Source organism: Physcomitrium patens, chromosome 25 (genome assembly GCF_059467195.1).
Source record: "Physcomitrium patens ecotype Gransden chromosome 25, ASM5946719v1, whole genome shotgun sequence".
NCBI classification, from domain to species: domain Eukaryota; kingdom Viridiplantae; phylum Streptophyta; class Bryopsida; order Funariales; family Funariaceae; genus Physcomitrium; species Physcomitrium patens.
Window position 1 is genome coordinate 811,890 of NC_143434.1, and position 22,509 is coordinate 834,398.

At 36.6% G+C, this 22,509-nt stretch overlaps 2 protein-coding genes across 15 annotated transcripts; one reads left to right on the forward strand and one right to left on the reverse strand.

The window, feature by feature from the left end:
• Positions 1-11,452: 11,452 nt before the first annotated feature.
• LOC112278386 (NAC transcription factor 29) lies at positions 11,453-18,804 on the reverse strand. Of its 14 annotated transcripts, none has more exons than XM_090247465.1 (7): positions 18,546-18,804; positions 17,426-17,517; positions 16,920-16,999; positions 13,244-16,814; positions 12,715-13,013; positions 12,269-12,361; positions 11,453-12,054 (listed from the first exon to the last, which is right to left on the reverse strand). In XM_090247465.1, the coding sequence occupies exons 4-7, from the start codon at positions 13,434-13,436 to the stop codon at positions 11,605-11,607; spliced, it is 1,035 nt and encodes a 344-aa protein (XP_090103591.1). In that variant the 5' UTR covers positions 13,437-16,814; positions 16,920-16,999; positions 17,426-17,517; positions 18,546-18,804; the 3' UTR covers positions 11,453-11,604. The 14 variants fall into 14 exon arrangements, with proteins under 14 accessions (XP_090103591.1, XP_090103589.1, XP_090103587.1 ...); XM_090247463.1 differs by lacking the exon at positions 16,920-16,999 and adding an exon at positions 18,145-18,192; XM_090247461.1 differs by lacking the exon at positions 16,920-16,999 and adding an exon at positions 18,145-18,192 and having other exon boundaries at positions 18,527-18,804.
• Positions 18,805-19,018: 214 nt separating this feature from the next.
• On the forward strand, positions 19,019-20,591 carry LOC112278387 (histone H4). Its single transcript, XM_090247466.1, has one exon. It carries the CDS (start codon positions 19,144-19,146, stop codon positions 19,453-19,455), a length of 312 nt encoding a protein of 103 aa, XP_090103592.1. The 5' UTR covers positions 19,019-19,143; the 3' UTR covers positions 19,456-20,591.
• The last annotated feature ends 1,918 nt before the right edge of the window (positions 20,592-22,509 follow it).

Here is a 22,509-nt window from a genome sequence, read left to right on the forward strand (position 1 = left end):
CACAAAGCTTTTAGGTAGATAATATATATAGAAGCAAGAGTGAAGTCTTCTTCACTCTTATCAACTTCTTTCATGCTTCTAATCTACTTTCAAAAGTTTTTATTTTTTTAGTCTTTGATAATAGCAATTTTATTTCTTATTAAATATATTTACTTTCTTATTTTTATTTTTTCATCTCTCTTTGATTTATTTCTCACTTATTTAAATATCTTTTTTGAATTCTTATCTTCAACAATGGATTGTAAATAAATACTACATTAGAATCCTAACAAGTACTTGAGCTTTACTCAAAAAAAATCGTACCTAATTCAATCAAACAAGAGATGTGAAATGCATTGTAGATTAGATCTTTGCTTGTTGCATTCTACATAATATACTAGCTGATTTGGACAAAATGTAGATAATTAAATTCTTTGAAACTTGCCAATAGCCACCAAAGAATTATGCTATTACTTTAGAAGAAGAAATTTTTATTACAAAAATGGTTTGAAATAAAGCTGTGGCTCACAACTATGCATTGGATGTTTTATTAATGTATGATTTAGATTAGAAGATTGCAACTAAGTTTGTTGCAGTTTCTTTAGCCATCAAGGTTTAGTTTGTCCATACATGGTATTTTTTGTGTATTACACAAGTGAAAATAAAAATAATAATTTTAGATCTTATTATATTTTTTTTCTCATTTGTATTATTATGTAATACATTTTAGAATTGAGGCTTCCAAAACCTTGTACTCCAGACTCCCAAAATTGTAGAAAATAAAATAATATATAAAATAAGAAATATAATAATATAAAATGGGTAAGCAAAATTAAGCTCTATTTTATAGGTACTATGCCTTGTATGGAATATACATCTATATCATTAACTAAGAACCTCTATACTAATATTCTATACTTGACTTACTTAATATAAGAAAAAATACAAGATAAGTATTATAAAAGAAATGATTTATTGTAGATGTTTTTAATATGAAATAAGTATTGTGGATGAGGCATAATAAAGAGTGTAGTAGGGTGTCATTTACATGAGGTATTTGGAAGATTTTATCAATACTTTCCTTATTCTTCAACCTAATACCTCATTGTATTATAAATAATATTAAATTGATTGGCAAAAATAAAGGTTGTAGAGTACCTTAAAGGATTTGTTGAAGAACTATGATTAAAAAGATGTTATTTTCAACTTTATTTATTTAATTTGATTGTGATGGTAACTACTTAATTTATGATTGTCTTTCAATGCACACAAAGCTAATTTTGTTCATCTTCTCACTTTTATTTGTTGTTCTTTTTCAAGTTTATAATATATTTTCTTTGACTACTTTTTTTTATCTAGTGGAATCTATAGAGAGTTGTAATCCATCAGCTAAGAACAAGAGTAATGAAAAAATAGGAAGTACTATAATAAAGTATGAATACAAATTTCAATCCTTGATTGAAGAAGCTACATCATATATATGTATTTCTCTGTTGTTAGTCAAAGTGAATTCTTTTTAAGACCAAGTTACTCTGTCATTACCATCAAATTAGCAAGGTGATTCAAGAAGTAGTAATACTTCTTTGAGACAAGATTTGTAGTCTATGTTAGCAAGTTTATCTATAGAAGGTCAATGAAGTTTTACTTGATTTATCAAGGTTGGATTCTAAAAATTTATTTGTCTTATTTAAATTACATTTTTCAAGTGATTGACTTTAGTAGAGTAGAATACAAGCTTTACAAGATTCTATAAGAGGCAAAGTCTTTTTTTGAGCTAAGAAAGTAAATTCTATAATAGAACCATAGAAATTTTGTTTTTTCTTTTTATCTATTTGTTTGTTTGTTTTTATTTTTTTATTTTTTTATTTTTATATATTTTTGCTAAATTTTGAGTTCTATATAGAAAAGATTCTAAGTTTGGAAATTTTATAAGATCGGCTATTGTTCTTTTGTAAATAAAATAAGAGCTAAAAAATGATTTTGTAAACACATCAATTTATTTATGTGTAGTAAGAATATATGTTATTATAATATTTCCATCTTCAAATTTCTTTCTTATATAATAATATTAACTATAACTTTTTATTTTCTTTATATTTTTATAAAATATAATATATTATACTTAGAATTTATATTAAGCCTTGAATTTTAGAGGCCATAGCATATATAATAAGTTTACATAATAAAATTTGTCAAGATCTATTCTTTTATGCAGTAGCTCATAGAGACATCACTTCTAGAATCTAAGGCCCCTAGAACCTTGCATTCAAGGCTTTTAGAACTTGAGGCCTCTAAAACTTTGCACCCAAGGCTTGTAGAATCCAAAGCCTTTAGAATTTTGTATTGTCTCTCTCACCTCTCTTTATACTAACCTTGTACTATCAAATTTGGATAAATACATTATGTTTTAGAGTTAATAATGGCATAATATTACAATACAAATCCTAAAATTCAAGATATAATACATAATTGACAATTAAATCAAAAATTAATTTTTTATTTATATATATATTTTTACAAGGGTAATAATCTATTTTATTTCCTAAAAATTATTTTTTTAATTAATTAAGATTAAACCAAATCAAAGAGTTTTTTTAAAATTTTTTTATTATATTTTTGAATTACCTTCCTTTTTTTTACTCTATAGCCAATTTTTCACTTTCAAATGCAATCCTTGTCACGGCCATAATCATGTGAGCTAATAATTACATATAGAAATAGGTAGAAGTAAATAAAAGTAAATAAAAGTAAGTTAATTCTATAATATTTAATATGGAAGCTTCCTAGAAACTTTCTAGATACTGCTTTGACTTCATAGGTGTCTTTAATTGACTTTTTGGATTAGAAACGTGGTCAACAAGTTGGCCATGTGCCACACATGTTGTTAGCTTGAAGATCAAGCTAATTATGTGGCCCACACGTAGAAAAACTTGCCTCGTAAGTCAAGGCATGTGTCCTACAAAGTCAACACATATTGGAGGTCCTATAGAACATCGCCACGTAGTCCCTAGTTAGATAGTATATATAGAAACAAGAGTGAAGGCTTCTTCACTCTTGTCAACTCCTTTCTTGCTTCTAGTCTAGTTTCAAGGGTCTCTAGTTTTCTTGTCTTTTGGCAATAGCCATTCCAATTTCTCTTTCAATATATATACTTGTTTATTTATATTTTGTTACCTCTCTTTGAGTGAAGGCTCAATTATCTGAATTATTTTTCATCGAGTTCTTGTCCTTGACAGATTGACAAGAGTACACCTACAATATCAGAGCTTTGTCTAATCTTGATTAAGAGTGGATTACCCCTTTTTCTTGATAAGATATAAGCGTATTAGAAGTTGCGGATTACCTTCTTCTAAACTGATATTGTCCTTAGTATTTTCTTTGTCCCCAAGTCCTCTCTTCTATTTGTCTTGAGCGATATTAGACATCTTCCCTCTTCTAAGTGTTATCATGGCAGAACTTCTTGAAATGAAGAGTGCAATGGCACAAATGTACGAGCAATTGAGGGAGTTAATGCTTGCAATGCATCAACTCAATTTACCACCACAAGGAGCAACAAGATTGGCAAGAAGTGAAGATATAGAAATGGTTAGAGCTGCTTCAACATCTACACCAAACCATGTCCTTTCTCCTATGGTGGAACGCCCTTCAAATGTTAGAGAACCAAGAATTGCCCTACTTGAGAAGTTTGATGGTACCAGATCCAAGTTTCGAGGATTTATCAATCAAGTGCAACTTGTGATTGAACTTCAACCCCAAAGCTATCCAACTCCAGGATCACAAATTAGATTCATTGGTATGCTTCTTTCAGGTTTGGTACTATCGTGGTTTTCATCTTTTCTTGAACGACAAGATCCAATATTGGATAATCTAGAGGCTTTTTTGGCGAAGTTTCGATCCATGTATGGAGAACATGATGCAATTCGTGTTGCAACTAATAAGATCCGTATTTTACGACAAGGCAATCGATTAGTAACGTTATATGCTTCATAATTTCGACAACTTGTAACTGATATCAAGTGGGATGATGCTGCTTTTATTAGCCAATTTCTCTACGGATTATAATATGAGGTAAAAAAATTAATGCTCAACTTATCTGATTTTCAAACATTGAGTCAAGCAATTGACTTTGCTGTGAAGTGTGACAATCGCCTTTTTGAATTCCGATCTGAGAACCGTACAAGTGGACTTCAACGTTACCATAATTCAATGGCAACACCAACATCTCTTCAACACATACATTCGGAAGTAGAGGATATGCAAATTGATGCAGTACGTTTCAAACCTCTTACTGAGTAAGAAAAGACTCGTCATCATCAAGAAGGATTATGTTTATATTGTGGAGAACCAAAGCACACTGCTCAACATTGTCCAAAGAAACAACGCAATCACAAAATGAAGAGTATGGCTGTGAAAGAAGATAATATGTCGGAAAACGAGTTTGTCTAGCTACAATAGGGACCGTGTGGCTGGAACCTTGCACAACTTCTAGTAAAGGTAGTATTCTCTGCTCAGAGTCCCCTCCTTGTTTTACATTAAATGTTATTTTAGGACCTAAACATTACAAAGTCTCTGCCTTATTAGATTCAGGAGCCTCAGCGTGTTTTTTAGATGAAGAATTTACTAAAAGACATAGCATATCTTTAGTAAAGAAAACTAAACCTGTTCATATAGAAGTCATAGATGGTTGTCCATTGTCTTCTGGAGATATTAATCATGAAACCGTTTCTATAGAAGTAATAATCAATGGTCATAATAGTTTTGTAATATTTAATATCATTAGATCTCCCTCTAATCCAGTCATTTTAGATTTATCGTGGTTAGAAAAATACAACCCTCAAATAGACTGGATTTCCCGAACTCTCACTTTTTCTAAAAGTATAACTAACAGTGTAGTTAAGCAAGTAAAGAGTCATAAGTCCAGTTCAATTAAACCCATATTTATAGGTGTAAAAGCTTTCTTGCATGCTGCTATGAAAGAATCACCATACATTATTTATGCTACACCCGTTTCTATTGGTGAAAAGACTTCAAGTAGCATTCCAAGCCAATATCAAGAATTTCAAGATGTATTCGAAAAAAAGAATGCGGATACACTCCCGGAACATCGTTTCTATGATTGCTCAATTGACCTTCAAGAAGGAGCACAACCGCCATTCGGACCAATCTATAGTTTATCACAAAATGAGTTGGCTGAACTCAAGGAGTATATTGAAGAAAATCTAGGCAAGAATTTCATACGCCATTCTAAATCTCCGGCAGGAGCTCCAATTCTATTTGTGAAGAAAAAAGATGGATCATTGCAGATGTGTGTTGATTATCGAGGACTCAACAAGATTACCATCAAGAACAGGTATCCACTACCTTTAATATCCGGACTTCTTGATCAGCTGAATCAAGCTAAGATCTATATAAAAATAGATCTTCGAGGAGCATACAATCTAGTACGCATCAAAGAAGGAGATGAATGGAAGACTACATTTCGAACTAGGTATGGACATTTTGAATACAACATCATGCCTTTTGGACTTACAAATGCACCAGCAGCTTTTCAACATCTAATAAATGATGTTTTTCGAGAGTTTTTGGATGATTTTGTAGTATGTTATCTAGACGACATCTTGATCTATTCTAAGAATCCAAAAGAACATGAACTTCATGTTCGTCGTGTGTTACAAAAATTAAGAGATGCAGGACTCTATGCCAAGATAGAAAAGTGTGTATTCCACATTACTCAAGTCGATTTCTTAGGTTACATCATTTCAAATGATGGACTTATGATGGATCCTAAGAAAGTTCAAACTATTATAGACTGGAAGATCCCAAAAACGGTAAGAGATGTCCAATGTTTTTTGGGATTTGCCAATTACTATCGGATCTTCATCAAAGACTTCTCTCGAGTTGCAGCTCCACTTACACGTTTGACTTGTAAAGACAAACTCCAATGGAATCAAGAAGCGGAAGTTGCTTTTGAATCTTTGAAGACAACGTTTGTTTTTGCACCAATCTTGTATCGTGTTGATTTTTCCAAAGAATTCTTTATGGAAACAGATGCATCGGACTTTGCTCTGGGTGTGGTTTTATCACAAATGGGAACAGATGACAAACTTCATCCAGTAGCCTTTCATTCAAGAAAATTCTAAGCAGCAGAAATCAATTACGAGATCCACGACAAAGAACTTCTTGCAATTGTGGATTCTTTTCAAGAATGGCGTCAGTATCTAGAAGGCGCTTCTAGTCCAGTCACCGTGTATACGGATCACAAGAACCTCAAATATTTTATGTCAGCACGCGTATTAAATCGTCGCCAAGCTTGTTGGAGCATGTCTTTATCAAGATTCGAGTTCATCATCACTTATCGGCCAGGAAAACAACAAGGTTTGTCCGATGCCTTTTCTAGACATTCTTATCTTGCACCAAAAGAAGGAGATGCAGCTTTTGAGCAACAAAGAACGATTCTCTTGAAGCCGAAATAATTTCATCTTCGAGCAATAAAATCAACATTGACTGTTGATTTAACTTTCCTTAAGCAAGTCCAGTTAAGTATGTCTTTAGACCCTCTTGTTCATGATATCAAGAACAATGCTTTTAAATCTTATGATCCATCTAAATTTGAATTCAAGAACAACCTACTCCATTTCGAAGGACGCCTATATGTTCTAAAAGGAGAAGCTCGTTTACGTGTTCTTCAAGTTTGTCACAACTTCCCAGTAGTAGGACATTTTGGATATAATAAGACTTTGGAGCTGATATCTAGGGATTTATAGTGGCCTCAAATGTGGAAGGCAGTTAAAGATTTTGTACAATCATGTGAAGTTTGCTCAAGATCGAAAACTCCTCGTCATCGACCTTTTGGACTTCTTCAGCCATTACCCATTCTAAAACAACCATAGTCTCCTGTTTCTATGGACTTCATCACGGATCTTCCAATCTCAGGTTCTTATGACTCTATATTTGTGATAGTAGATCGTTTTACCAAGATGGCACATTTTGTACCATGTACAAAATCTATCATAGGTGAAGAAACAGCTAAGCTCTTTCTTGACAATATCTATCGCTATCATGGATTACCCAAGGATATTATATCAGATAGGGGAACTCAATTTGTATCAAGATTTTGGAGGACTCTTTTCAAGATCCTTAAAGTGGATATAAAACTATCTTCGGCATTCCATCCTCAAACTGATGGACAAACAGAGCATGATAATCAAGTTTTGGAGCAATATTTAAGATGTACCATTAATTACCAACAAGATGATTGGACAACTCTTTTGCCATTGGCAGAGTTTGCTTATAATAACACGGTACACTCTTCTACAAAACAAACACCTTTCTTTGCTAATTATGGTTATCATCCACGACTTGATACTTTTGACTTTTCAAAAGTTGATAATCATGTTGCGAAAGATTTGGCAATTCATTTATCAGAACTACATGCAACGATGAAGGCATAGTTAAAAGAGGCTCAAGAACAACAAAAGGCCAATGCGGATGTCTATCGAAAGGAACAACCATCATTCGTCTTGGATGATAAGGTATGGCTACTTCGTCGCAATATCAAGACCATTCGTCCTTGTGACAAGTTGGACTATCGAAGGCTGGGACCATTTTCTATTTCTGCACAAATCAATCTAGGTGCATATCTTTTACATCTACCAAAGTCAATGAAAATCCATCCAGTATTCCACGTGTCTCTTCTTGAACCATATAAGACAGTGGACATACCAAGAAGACGACAAGCTCCACCTCCTCCTATAGAAGTGGACAATAATGAAGAGTTTGAAGTAGAAGAAGTCTTAGATTCAAGGCGACGCCGAAATAAATTAGAATATCTTGTCCATTGGCGTGGATATGGTATTAATGAATGCACATTGGAGCCAATAAAGAATCTTACAAATGCAGCAAAGGCGATGGAGGCTTTTCATCGACGACATCTATCAAAATCAAGATGAAAACCTTCTTTATAAAAGAAACAACATCTAGGTAAGATAACATTCTACTTTCAATTCTTGTTCGTAGCTTCGTTGTAGTAGTGGTGCTCAAGAGATGGAGAACCAACAACCAGCGGATTCAACTCAAGAGCCTTCATTTGCTGACCTGTCGGACGAGACATTACGATTGTCACAACCTTCAAGACGACGCAATCGAGATGAAGATCTTCAAGAACGACATGTTCTTCCTCGAATAGATGGTGAGATACAACGTATTTGGTATCACGATTTGGGAAGGGACTCCCGATGTTTGGTGATTTTGCTAGAGGTAGGAACAACTCCTGATGGTGTTTCAAATATTCTATTCGAAGGAAGTTACGAAGGCCTCAACAATGATCAAATAACTGGGTGGTCTTTCCGCCCTGGTATGGGACACTACCGATGGTTGAGAGGCCCTATCAATCATCTTCGAAGAGAACAGAGATCAGAGTATGTGGCGAATACAATTCGTCGCATCATAGATTTCTTCAACATATGATGACCGCTCCTCGTGGAACTCGTCTCTAGAAAGGGGGGTAATGTCACGACCATAATCATGTAAGCTAATAATTACATATAGAAATAGGTAGAAGTAAGTAAAAGTAGATAAAAGTAAGTTAATTCTATAATATTTAATATGGAAGCTTCCTAGAAACTTCTTAGATGTTGCTTTGACTTCATAGGTGTCTTTAATTGACTTTTTGGATTAGAAACGTGGTCAACAAGTTGGCCATGTGCCACACATGTTGTTAGCTTGAAGATCAAGCTAACTATGTGGCCCACACGTAAAAAAACTTGCCTTGTAAGTCAAGGCATGTGTCATACAAAGTCAACACATATTGGAGGTTCTATAGAACGTCGCCACGTAGCCCCTAGTTAGATAGTATATATAGAGACAAGAGTGAAGGCTTCTTCACTCTTATCAAGTCCTTTCTTGCTTCTAGTCTAGTTTCAAGGGTCTCTAGTTTTCTTGTGTTTTGGCAATAGCCATTCCAGTTTCTCTTTCAATATATATACTTGTTTATTTATATTTTGTTACCTCTCTTTGAGTGAAGGCTCACTTGTCTGAATTGTTTTTCATCTAGTTCTTGTCCTTGACAATCCTATCCCTCTTTAGCCTCTCTTTCATTTTCAATTTTTTTTGTAAGCAAGCCTTAATTCTCTCATTAACTTGTTTTGATAGAGCCAACACTCTAACATTATAGTGATTTTTTATTGTGATGACTCCACAAACGTATTGGCTATTATGTAGTGTCTCTTTGGAGATTTCTTTTCAAACTTTGAAATAAGTAGCTAACTCTTTTTTTTAAAATGACAATAATAGTATTGCCAAGTAATAGATGTCTTATAAAAAGTGATGTTGGTGATAAAGACAAGGATCTGAGAAAAATAGACAAGAGTAAGAAATTATAATCCTTCTTGCATACTTCTTGTCGTTCATCATATTTGTCTTACAATAAAGGCTCTTAGGTATCTTTGAGTAGATTTTTTTTTAGCAATAAATTTAAGTTGAGCAATGTTAATACTAAGTTGGTAATCAATACTGCCATAGAGTCTCAGAATGATATTGGTGGGATAGTATTTGTTATCACCATAGAGTCCCTCTTACAAAGAGTAGTCATATTTGGCATTTCACCATACAAAGCATGCATTCTTTTAAAGTGTGAATATGTATCTGCCAACTTTGCAACCACAATGAATATGTCCTATTTTTTATTGATTTCATTGATACTAGCACTATTACCAATTGACCACTCAGAGGCGGCGCCAAACTTGGCCTTGAAAGTACTCAATCTTACTTGAATTCTCTAACATTTGGAAGTTTACTAAGTCTTTTAGCTATAAAATAATTGTAGCATATTCATTTCTATCGAAATGACTTCTTTTGCCTTTTATCTACAAAGCTTGGAATCTTCTTCTAAAGCATAAAGAATAGCAAAAAAGAGTGAGAAAGATGGATGTAGAATGTTAAGTTAGCATGTTAGGTCAAATTGATATCATTCAACACGTCACTAATATATCAAGTAATACTTTACAAAATATGACGGAATAATAAGGTTTGAATAGTGATATTTTGGATTTGATATTTTAAGTAATCTTGAAAATACTAAGTACTTATTTCATAAATTTACATTATTAAAAATTATATTTTTTATAAATTTTAAATTTTAAATATAAATGAAGGAGTTTTTTATAAATTAAAAATTACATAAAATACTTAAAAATCCATTTATAAAATTTTATATATGCAATAATATATTTTTGATATTTTTTTCATTCAAAAAAAACTATCAATTTATATTTTAGACAATAGATCAGATTTTATCTATTACAAAATACTTAAATATATCGTTTAGAAAAAACTTAAAAACATGCATAGTCATCTTTTAAAATTACCAAATTTAATTCATTTGAAATACAATAAAGCGTAATATAAATTAATTAAATAATAAATAAATTTAAATAGGAAAAAACCTTCAAAAAAAACTTAACAAATAAAACCGAAAATTTGAAAACTTTAAAATATAAATAAAAACCATTTTTTTTATTAGCAGAAATTATAGAAAGAATTCTTTCATTAAAACATTATAATTATATGTTTAATTCTAAAAATGTTATAGCTAGAGAAAAATACTAGAAAATTACAAGAGGCATCTAAAACAGCATATGAATCCTTGAAGCTGAACAAAGCGGATTTGTGCATATTTTCCACTGCCACGAGCTTGCGTGGAAGGCATGGAGCAGTGAATCACAAATTGTGATAATATTTCTGGGTGAGTTTGCATCAAAAAGGAAAGTTGCTTTCACTTGTTTACATTTCTAGTGGACTTATCACCGTGAAGCAAATAAAGAGGTGCTCCTTGTACCACTGTGATAATGAATCAGTGGATTTCACGAAATCTGTGGAACCTGAATCACTTGGAACCGGACAAGTGAAGGATCAAGATCAGAATGGGTTGTTTTCGACCCAAATCGTAGAAAGTAATCACAGGCTAAAACTCCGGAAAGATAGTTGTGGTGCTGCAGGAAGTGTCTCGATAGAATGAAGAACCAACCCAAGTGGACTCCGATCATGGAAAAGTGCTGTCATGCAAGCAGTCATTCCCTTTTAACATTAACAAAAATCATTGCGTGGTTTTCTAATGAAGCTAACGATTCTAGAGAATCTGTTAACTTCCCAACCAAAAATTAAAGATTGAATGGATTCTAAGATTTCTCACCTGACCAGACGGAATGTAAACCCACCCTTTGTTTGTGAGTCAGTCAGTACAAGACGGCTCGCTCTCAAGCTTTGCAACATCACGCAGCTACAGAACCAGTCCTTAAATTCTATAAAATCGTTTATGCAAGAGCTTTATTATGTGGTCACATTTAGTTGCGGTGCTACACAATGATTCATCCCTCGGTACGGTCCCCATCAGAAACGCACAGGTACCTTATTCGCATTAAACCATCACAATTGTATACTGAAAACAAAAATAGAAGAAGACAAAGAAGACGAAGAAGAAAGAAAAAACTGTTATACGATTACAGTGCTTTCGTTTCAAACTTGCCATCAGCGATGGCATAGAATCTTTTAATAATTCGTTACATGTTCCTCTCCTTGCATTTGGACCTGCGGTTGCTTTTGCAGTGGAGCATAGCACCAGTTGATATATCAGAAGGGTAGCATTGCATCCAAATATCCTGAGGAATCCCTCTGTGTATGTCTTTGTACACCGGGGTAAGTTTGGAAGGTGCTCACTATTGTTGATTGATAAACCGTAGCAGTAGGCTGTGATCTTTCCCTGCTGAAGTCGGCATGATCGAGCGCTGACGGGGTGCTTGTATGATGGAAAGCAGAACCATTTGAAAGGGTCTCCAGATATTCGTTGGATCGGGATTGGACCCTTCGAATGGTGTTTCCATGTAGTGCAACAATGCTCGCCCGATCAGGATCAGGATCTCGTGCTCCTCCTTTGTCGACATGTTGCTGGTCCTTATAACGTGCTTCATCTGGATCGCATTCATCCCACAAGGGGTCTAGATCCATAATCCCACTGGATGAGGGACCTAAATCTGGCAGCACGAGGCTGCGGTTGTTGATTTCAGGTAAAGATGCAAGCACCTGCCCATCGAAATCCACATCTTCATCAATTACATCACAAATATAATTGAAATCCTGATGCAGCCCAACAATTGATTACCTATATCTACGAAGTTTATAGTTTCATTTAAATTATATTCAAAGCGATGAAACTTCAATGCCTTGAAATACTTACTGCAGTTAAAGCAATCTCTCCTCACAACAATGGTTGAAGTCCTTGAAAACCCAATCTAACCTCATTAACGTCGGAATTATTCAGGTCAATGCTAGACCCCCTTTGAACACTCGGAATCTTCTTGAATATTCGACAAAGGACCCAATCATCCAGCTGCATGGGGATGCACACACCAAATAATCTACACTAAATTAGGTAACATATCCCAGACATCAGTCAGTTATCGTTCCCCACATCTGCAATTCATGCTGGAACTTGAAGCTTGAAGTGTGATTTCGAGACGACTCGAAACCTAACTTTTCATGAAAGCACACATTTTCCATGATCTGATGACCTTTTTCTTATTTAGGAATCCATGACGCTGACGTGTAAATAGCGAGAGAGGTTGACTTTTGAAATAACGTCACTCAGCATAGCATTTCAAAGCTTGAAAGTATCTACACTGTATGAACTGGTATCAAAATGCATGCTTCTTAGATTCCGGTGAAATTTGGCACGAGACTTACTCTCAATGAACCTGGTTTTCTAGTAGTATTTGAAGAGGGGGAGATGCCATCAGCCAAGCGATACTCATGCATGACCCAGGTAGTCTTCACACCCTTAGGGGCCCGACCCTTATAAAACACTAGAGCTTTCTTCACTCCAATCTTCTGCAGTGTTCCCCGTGATGTATGTACCGGTCGATCAGTCCCCGTAGCTTTCCAGAATCCTGAAGCTGCAGCCCGGTTGGGTCGAGCCCCATTTGGGTACTTCCGGTCCCTTGGACTGAAAAAATACCACTCTCCTTCTCCTAAAATTGCCTTCCCTGCATGTCAGAGCAAACCAACATTAATCTTATCGAAGTATGTGCTACAATAAATACATCTTAAACTCAATCTACCCAGAAATATCGCAACACCGCCTGGGATGGAGAGAGTTCACAAATAAGATTCTGAAATAGATTCGAACAGGTTAACGTTTTATTTCGTGGGTCGTTTGATACTAAGAGATGCGTACAGTTTAAAGAAGAATATGCTTGAGAGATTGCTGGCGCACCTGGAAGGTCCCAAGGATCATATTTGTAGAGGTCGAGCTCGGTGATGACAGGGATGGAGAACGTCGCCGATTCCGTCTTTCGCCAAAGATAATGCAGCACCAACTCCTCGTCAGTGGGATGAAACCTGAAACCTGGGGGTAGTTCTATCTGTGGTATTACGGGTACACCCGACGAGGATGCCATATTCAGCATTCATCAGCTGAGTAGTCCAACACCAAGCTACAAAAAGATAAAGATAGCGAGGATCCAAACTTTGACTCTCAATAAACGCAGCATCACTCGGAGGTCACTAAAAGGAAGAAAGAAATTTATGATAAATTCGAGGCTTTTGATACATCCGATGGTAATGACACCCTTTGAGCAAGTAAGAGGATTATAGCTTAGCTAGTGATTTCAAAAGAAATGTGCAAGTGTCGTCTGCTGTGCTTTTGACCCTCATGTATGCAAAAATAACACCAATGACTCTACATTCACACGGCTAAAATTGGTCAGCCTTGAGCCACTTCTCCAAGTCTACTTCATCAAAACTTTGAACGGGACAGCACGATGCAAGACCTCAAGTAGCCATCATAAATAGAAGCTTCTTTTAGATCTTATCCTTATTTTTCTCGGACTTTTGTCACTGCAATCGTGCAGAATGCCCAGACCCCACCCCAAGTTACAAGCGTGTCTTCAACAGTATTACTACAGTCCTCAGGATTCTAACATGTTCATGGCTGGGTATATACGTGAAAACGATTTGTTTTCAAGTGTGTAGTCAAGACAAGTTAGATCTACAATCTGTACGTTCTGAATTTGAGTATTATCATAAGATATCTTGAATCGAGCTTCAAAAAGCAATCCAGATCTCTCTCGACTCCTGCATGTCGCTTGAATTGAGCTTATGGTCTCGAATTAAGATTCAGTAATCGACTGCTCAAAAAAGAACAAAACGAAAAAATAAAAATCCTCTGCAATAGTCACAGATTCGACACCAGTCCCGATAGTCCCTACTTGTACAGAAATCGCCTACAAAAGAACAAGGATGCGGCATGAAGCATTAAGCATGGAGCATAATATATAGGCGCAGGTGAAAGCAGACGTCGAGAATGACGCCTTCTTAGATGAATCGGTTCCTTGGAATAACTTTCATGAGCAGGCGACCAGAAGTAGACGATTGCGAATCATCCAGATGCAAGTGGGATTGCGAATCATCCAGATTGCAAATCATCCACCTCATCAGCAGCCCTTTGCAAATACTGATCACTTTTGACCTTTTTTCACTTCCTCTCCGCACCACGCCCCGCAACACTGCAGACAATGAAAGTGGTAACTTGCGCTGCTTCTTGAAGCTTGTGTGCATCGACAGAAAATGGACCGCGACAATTGGGCAGTACTGTTATTTACATGCACATGTTGGGAGTACAAGAGGACAAGAGACAGAGTTCTTGGCGTTCTTATCAGCCCTTCTCTCCAATAGGCGGGGATCCAAGTACGGCTCCTTCGTCTTTAATGACCGGTAGTTAGCTGGCTCAACCGATACAAAGAGCAATGGCAAACCGGTTTTCAGGGGAAAGCCAAGTGGTGCAACCCACTGTCATATACTCATTCGTATCGCTGGACGACACCTGAGAACGTGAACAACTGAAAATATCAACTTCATTTTCCAAGCTATAAGCCTTGAGTAAGAGGCATTTCTCTCGAGGTGGTGATTTCAGACCATTCTCTAATGAACAACCACGCTGGATGCTGGCCGAGAATCGGGGTTGTGCTTCTTTCCATAGAACTGCACTTCAGGCTTCTGTTTTGTTACATGAGCTAGAACAAAGAATGTTGTCCGTGACATGAGTTGGAGAACCTTTGAGTAATTTAAATGCTGGACAATTTTATGACACTGATGAGATCGACCTTTCACAACGTACAAGCAGTAAGATAGGATTTGGTACCAACTATATTGTGACTGCTCCACGTCAAGCACTTTCAGCTCCTGTGTAATCATGTAATGTCCTTGTGACCAAGACGAGGCCAGAGCTTTCGTTGAGCGGACAACAGGGCCTCTGCTTCACCCGAAGACTCGGAGATTCCTACGGAGTCACTTATCATGTGCCGTATCATAGCCCCCTTGCTTTCGACGGTGGATGCCAATAGATCGAGCAATTCCGGTGCTCCATTGATTGAGTATGACACTGTTCAGGGAAGGTGGGCCCAAACTGGAATGACGTATAGTTTCAATCAACTCTCTTGGTCACAAAAGAGTTCGTACAAGTGGTAAGCCCAAACGGAAACTCCCATGCCCAGCATTGCTTGGCAAGACCACATTCAGCTAGAACTGGACTTTAGAAAACCACTCAAGTCAGGGTTTTTCGTGGTACTGTCTGCTGATCTAGCGCACAATCGTTGGAACGTTCAGAAAACTAAAAGTAAAAACCAATTGGTGCGTTAACTCATAGATCAATTCATTCGAAGCTCATTTGTCCATGGACATTGAGACTGCACGAGAATTCGTAACCCGCATCCCCTGATGCGCTATTTGCAGAGAAAGCAAAAATGCCAGTTGACTGAGATCAAAATATATGTGTGCGTTCTGAAAGTGCGAAAACAGAACACTCATTAGCGATAAAGATCCAGCATCTTTCAAACACTACGTGAATCCGTGAGCGGAATTTACAGTGATCGAAAGAATTTTGAGAAAGTACCCCACCACATACAACAAATCTAAGCACATCTGAAACAAAAATTCACCTGGAATAGCTATTTTCTGCTTGGAAGTGGTGCCTACCAGCACGACGAAGATTTCTCGAAGAGTAAAAGGTACACCTTCTGGAGCACCTATGATCTATAATGTTGCTTCTAATCTAAGTGATTTTCATAACCTGCCCACATGGTCAAACATCTAGCCAGACTCACCAACCATAGAACCCAAGGGATTGCTTTGGGTCGTATTAAGAATGCGGCGGTCAACGCACTCCAAAATTTCCAACCTTGAACAAGGTACTGTTTCGATGGATGAACTTCGAAAAGGACAATTGCGCTGAACAAAGTCAATCGAGTAGGGCAATTGAGATGTAATGGGAGATTCAAACTATGACAGAAATTTCCTCCACAAGCAAGGATACCCATAGCAGTAACTGACAATACTTAATAGTTAATATGGGAAATCTGAGAGAAAATGACAGTATAAGGGATAATAAAATTTAAATTGTGTCTTTTGTTCCTGCCACGTATCGAGGTGACAGGTCCACACACATGACAAGATCTGAAGAGCTAATTATTTCAAAAGCTAAGCATGGAAAAGTATTTAAGAACTTCCAAGAGATTGCGTACATCCAGAAAGCTTATTTACAGCACCGACTAGTACTTTCACCTCCATGAAATTTCATTAAGAATACCATACCTGCTATGAGGTACTTGCACTCTTTATGTAAGCTAATTCAATCTACGAATATCAGACAGCAAAATAAAATTTTGTAATCAGCAGTCATGTTAGCGTTTGCTAAGCTACTGCTAGAAAAATTACTTGTTAATGCTTTTACAGTCGAATGATCAGTCCCAGCTAATTCACGAGATGATACACGAGGCGTCTCCAAAAATCTACATCACAAGACAACAATTATACGTAACATAAGAATGGTTTTACTCTGCTAAAACCGCCATGTCAATAGTGAAGAAGAGCTTCCAGAAGAACCTGGCAACTACCTCCATGATCGACATACTTCTTATATTCCTCAAGCACGACTCCTTCAGAAGTACTGTAGAGGCAACTCCTACTAAAACATCTGAAAAGTACAAACCATTCAGTCACTCAACTCGTCTAGTTTCTACTTATCTGCAAAGGCGGGTACTTCTTCAAGTTGGTCCTAATATTTAGGCGCTTGAGCATTAAAAACTTCCTAGATTAACATGCCAGAAGTAGTATCTACTTCACTCCGACTCTCAATCGCAACTGTGGCAATTTTCACGGCCAGAAGATCTAACATCGACCATCCAATCAGAGATCAGCAACTGAAGACAAGAGCCGCATTGCCACGAAGATCATTTTGATCAGAGGTATGTCTGAAAAGTCCATTTGCAGTTTTATAGTGTATGTAAAGCATCCTAATAGGAAAATGGACAAGTTTCTAATGACTCGCCAGAATGCGCATCTTCCTAAAATGATGAATGTAACCATTCACATCTGGTCAGAAATGATAACAGGAATATACCTATTTTGTTGCCTCCTGTGCTGTCGTCGCAGTCTTGTCATGTGCGGAGATTGCTTGCGCACAGAGACCCACGAGCCCTGCCCCACATTCACCTACAAAATCACAATTGTAAGTCCTACTGGCTTCAGACAACAACAAGAACTGTTAGTCCCCATCAAATATATTCATCAAGAGAATTTTAAGATTTTAAAATTATGTCCAATAGTGAGCAATGTTGCTTAGAATTATGAGCAATCAATCCATCGGGCTCCATCCAAGTCGTAAATAATCAAACATTCAGCCAGGGAATGAGCTGCACTGTACCACCATGTATTACCATTTTAGCAAAAGCCAACTGTTTATCACATGACTTTCAGCTCATTACTACCCATCATAAAAACATATGAGCAGATGTAAACACGTGCGATCAGCTCAAAGAGGGAGAGAACATGCATTTGTGCTTTTCTTACAACAACCCCAGACCACAGTTATTCAAGTAATAATGTAAAATCAGACGGTAACTCTAGAATATATGGCAAGGAATAAAGTACAAACACGGCAAAGAGGATGGTGCATCCTATAAATTTCAACATCGTGCAACTCTATACGATATATCGAGTCACCAGGAATAAGAAAGTTCCTGAACAGCTCAGTCCAAATCATGCTTCGTCAGATCCAAAAAGATAAGGCGACGCAATGAGTTCCTCAGCGGCATCGATATTTTATGAAATTATGCTCACATGTGTGATCCGAATGAGATCCGCCACCACAATTGCCATTCAGGTACTCTGCGTATCAACCGAATGTATGACTGACCCCTTAATAGTCTCAACACAATAAAATTTCTTACGGCAATTATACAAGGTAGATCTACTAACGTCGACCACGACACCATGGTGAACACTCCAGACCTCACAGCCTTACACCCCAGTCTCGCACAATTCCACACCAGAACCATGGCCGACAAACTCAATATTCAATCACAACGCTGCATGACACGCTACAAAAACGGGGAAGTTCTCAAAATCTACCAGCAATCGAACTTCGATTTCAGAACAAGTCGATTACATGAATGCGAAGTTCAAGAGACTCCCACACAACAACAAGCATTATAAAACTAACCAGAAAACTAGCAACACACCATCAGAACATCTCACGGAATTTCATATCTGAAGATCGACGTAGAACTAAGCATCAATGGCGTCGGCATATTAATCAATCAGGGCATGGCAACTACAATAATATTTGTTATTGTAGTGATCGTAGTGGCCATGTCGCTTAGGTACGATGTGGCAGGCCAAATTTGGACATGGCCACATCGTCCCTAAGCGACATGCTTATCCAAGACGCTGTATTTAAAAATGAAATAAAATAATGCCCTGCAAACTAGATTGGAAAGTTGATATCCGGAACTGTTGGCAGATTTCACTGGCCCGGGTGAGATTGAGGCCCGTCAAACGAGCCATGTCCCCTGACAACGAGGTTCCTGCCCTGCATTTCCCGCCCAATTCGTCTTCCAGAATTAGAATGTGGACGTCTTCCCGCCTTCCGAGACTTGGAATCCAACTCTAGTCTCGGCAGCACATCCGTTGCCTTCTGTAACAGCAGGAAGAGGACTTTATAAAGAGTTTGCCCCTCACCCCCCCGAGCATTGCTCTCCTGTCTGTCTTGTTCGTTACCACCTTGTGCTACCTTTGAGTCTCTGTTCTGTAGGGATTTGTTTTCCGACCGTCCTCACCATGTCTGGGCGCGGGAAAGGAGGCAAGGGACTTGGCAAAGGTGGCGCCAAGCGTCACAGGAAGGTTCTGCGTGACAATATCCAAGGGATCACCAAGCCTGCTATCCGACGCCTCGCTCGCCGTGGTGGAGTGAAGCGTATCAGTGGATTAATTTATGAGGAGACTCGTGGAGTGTTGAAAATTTTCTTGGAGAATGTTATTAGGGATGCTGTTACCTACACGGAGCACGCTCGACGGAAGACCGTGACGGCGATGGACGTGGTGTATGCCTTGAAGAGACAGGGGCGTACCTTGTATGGTTTCGGAGGCTGACCAACAGTCTGCACAGTTTCGTCGGCCTCTTATCTATGGTGTTCTTTTAACACCACCACTATTAAGGATTTTACTTCTCTTCCATTAATCTGCAAACCAATTTTCATGTGATGGTGTTTGGATTTGTGTTAGGCCAGCCTCCAGTGCTGTCTCGTAAGGGCCCGATGTGTTACTAACTATGTCCGGTTGGTGGTTTAGATGCGCTCTTAACTTGACCGACGGTGGATGTAATTGACATACTGACTCTGCTTTCTATGCCTGACCGAAGGTGTCACCTTATCAGCCCACTGACTTCGCTGTCATTCCATTTCGTGGGATGAACATAATGTCATGTGAAAGGTCTGATCTCTTCAGGGGTGTATGACTAACTCGCATCTAATCGCTATCCGGACTACCGTCACCACTCTCTGTGCTCAGAAACTAGGATGGGATTGTCGTGTAATATTCTACTTCTTCTTCAATGATGACGAGGTTTCTTACCTGCCTGCGCACGCTTTAGGGTACGGACCAATAGAAGTCGGTCAATCGCGGCTTCATGAGTCTCCGCGACATGGATTAACCCAAGATGCAATGCTGGCTAAGCTACGCTCCTGTTCAGGCTTTTGGATTTGTTGTCGAAAGCCTGTTCGTTATGACATGCCAGTGGGTATGTTGTACGTGGAAATATATGCCAACTTTTTGCTGAGCAGAAGAGAAGCTATGTACGTGCTCCAGCATTCCGTCTGTAATCTGCAGGTGGAGAAAGCATATTACCGTCGGTACAAGATCCCCATCCTTAAATTGTTAGATTGTGGCAGACTCGTCGTGTCCCAATACCTGCAGTGCAGCGTTGCGTCGATCGAGGTAGGGCCCAATTATCTGTATTGGAAGAAGCCCTTATCTGTTTGGAGGTTCACCTCCTCTGCAAACCACGGGTTGTCGACAGTTTTAGTCAGAAAGTAGATTATTCCTTCACTTTCCAACGTATACGTCTAAGACTGTTGTATCAGCAAGCAAATATAGTCTAGGTGCTACTTTAGTGAGTTTCAGTTGGCTAGGCACATTACTACGTCTCTCAAGTCTTCGCAAGTTTTTGGTAATTAACATGTTATATTCTTACAAGTAGAAAGAAAGTTAATTTCTAACTACTCAAAGAATGACGATGTGTATTTGTGCCTGTCAGATCTCACTCTGTTTCTTGCTTTGATATAATATTAATCACACCTGTCTGTGTAAGAGTAAAAAGAAGGCTTTGTGGCGTAGGAAGGTGTTGAAACAAATGTGTAAATCTAGATAAATCTGAGTACACCTCACATGAATCGTTAGTTTGTTAGTATTTGCTCCTTGAGATTTTTGTCGACTTGAGAGAACACAAATTGTTTGGAGGAAAACTGAAATATGTGAAGACAATTTGAAGTTCATAAACGAAATTAGAATTTTAGATTACTATACATATGGCATATTAAGACTGTTTTCTGTAGCAAAATGAAAAATGTAATTATAAAATAGTTGCAACAATCTTGGAGTAAAAATTTACATCTATAAGTTTTGTTATTTGAACGTCACAACCGTGATTTAAAATATTTTATAGCAAACAGGTATACATAAGACATATTGATACAATATCAAAAATATATATATAACCTCTAAATATTTTGTAAGCATTTGTGACCCCAATTGATACTTAAGTCAATTAATATTTTGTTTGATACAAAACAATTCATATTTTGTAAAAATGAACAACATCAAGTATTAAAATAACAGAACCCATTTTTAAACTAGATCAATTTCTCTTTTTTGTAATATATCATTTTAACATACACAAGATTCTAAAATTGCTTTATGTTTTGATGAAGTCTAATATGCAATGAATAATATTTATAACTAACTTCTATTTATGTCTTGTGAAAAGAAAGTTATAAAAACTAGTTTAGAAATTAATAGTGTGAAAATAAATTTAGAATAATTAATACAAATGTCATTCTATGAAAAAAAATCGAAAACTATCATAAAAATAACATTTAAAAAAATCTGAAATAATTTATTTTCTTAAAAAACCTTATTCAAAATATGAATTGTGTACTGAAAAAATGGAAGTTGGGTAACCATGATGGTGGCATCAATAAGAAAGAATTTGGACATAATAATGTTACTACAAACTTTTGGTTTAAAACTTAATAAAGTATATGTTTTTTACAGTGAATTGGGATATTTTGCATGTGTATCTTTCGATGACAAGTAGTGTAAATGTGTGTAAATTGTTTAACATTACATCTTTAATCTTGTCAAGTCTTCCTTTAAATCTCATTCTCTCCTAGTTTACAAGTATTTTTGTATCTTAGAAATAACTATCTAAAAACTGTATTCAATGTATTATTAATATTTTTATTTTAATTAAGCATTCTTTTTACAGAAATTTTTTGTGGCTTTTAACCAAAAACTAACTTAATTTCTTGAAAGATAATAAATTTTTTTATATATTCTAAAAATAAAATTATATTTTTAAAAATGATTTTTTTAGTGGTTATATATATTAATTTTTTATATTTTTTTATAATTATTTTTAACACCTTGTTTGTGGATACACACACATGATAATTAGTAACACATTTTGAATCTCAATCAAAGTCATAAAATATATCAAACCGTAACAATGATATGGATAAAATTATTACTATAGTTCGTGTAATATCAATATTTTAATTCTTAAATACAAATAATATAATACACTCATCCATAATTAATATACCAAAAAGGTATATCCCATGTGTATATCTACACAAATAGATGGAATGTCAGATGAAAAATAAACAAACAAGAATTTAATCAAAGAACACAGTTAAACCCTCCGATTTCCAATATTTGAATGATCAATAAGAGAAACCCAAGACATAAATTAAGAAACCATTAAAAATAAAAAAATAAAAAATACAAAGAGAGAGTACTACGAGCATCATTTTTTTAAGAGAATGGCCAGTGCGCCAACAAGCAGGCGACACGGTGACAAGGCCCGACCACGGAAAAGGATCAAAAGACGGTTGAAGGCCCCTATAACCGAGAGGCTTGGCCCTGAAG

What these genes read in the sequence shown, in the direction of transcription:
- LOC112278387 (XM_090247466.1), top strand. Translation starts at nt 19,144, where the DNA reads ATGTCTGGGCGCGGGAAAGGAGGCAAGGGACTTGGCAAAGGTGGCGCC.
- LOC112278386 (XM_090247460.1), bottom strand. Translation starts at nt 13,436, where the DNA reads ATGCTGAATATGGCATCCTCGTCGGGTGTACCCGTAATACCACAGATA. An exon ending in TGATCCTTGGGACCTTCCAG is followed by an intron (nt 13,014 to 13,243) that starts GTGCGCCAGCAA and finishes TCTGACATGCAG; the next exon opens with GGAAGGCAATTTTAGGAGAA. An exon ending in ATAATTCCGACGTTAATGAG is followed by an intron (nt 12,055 to 12,268) that starts GTTAGATTGGGT and finishes TTCGATGGGCAG; the next exon opens with GTGCTTGCATCTTTACCTGA.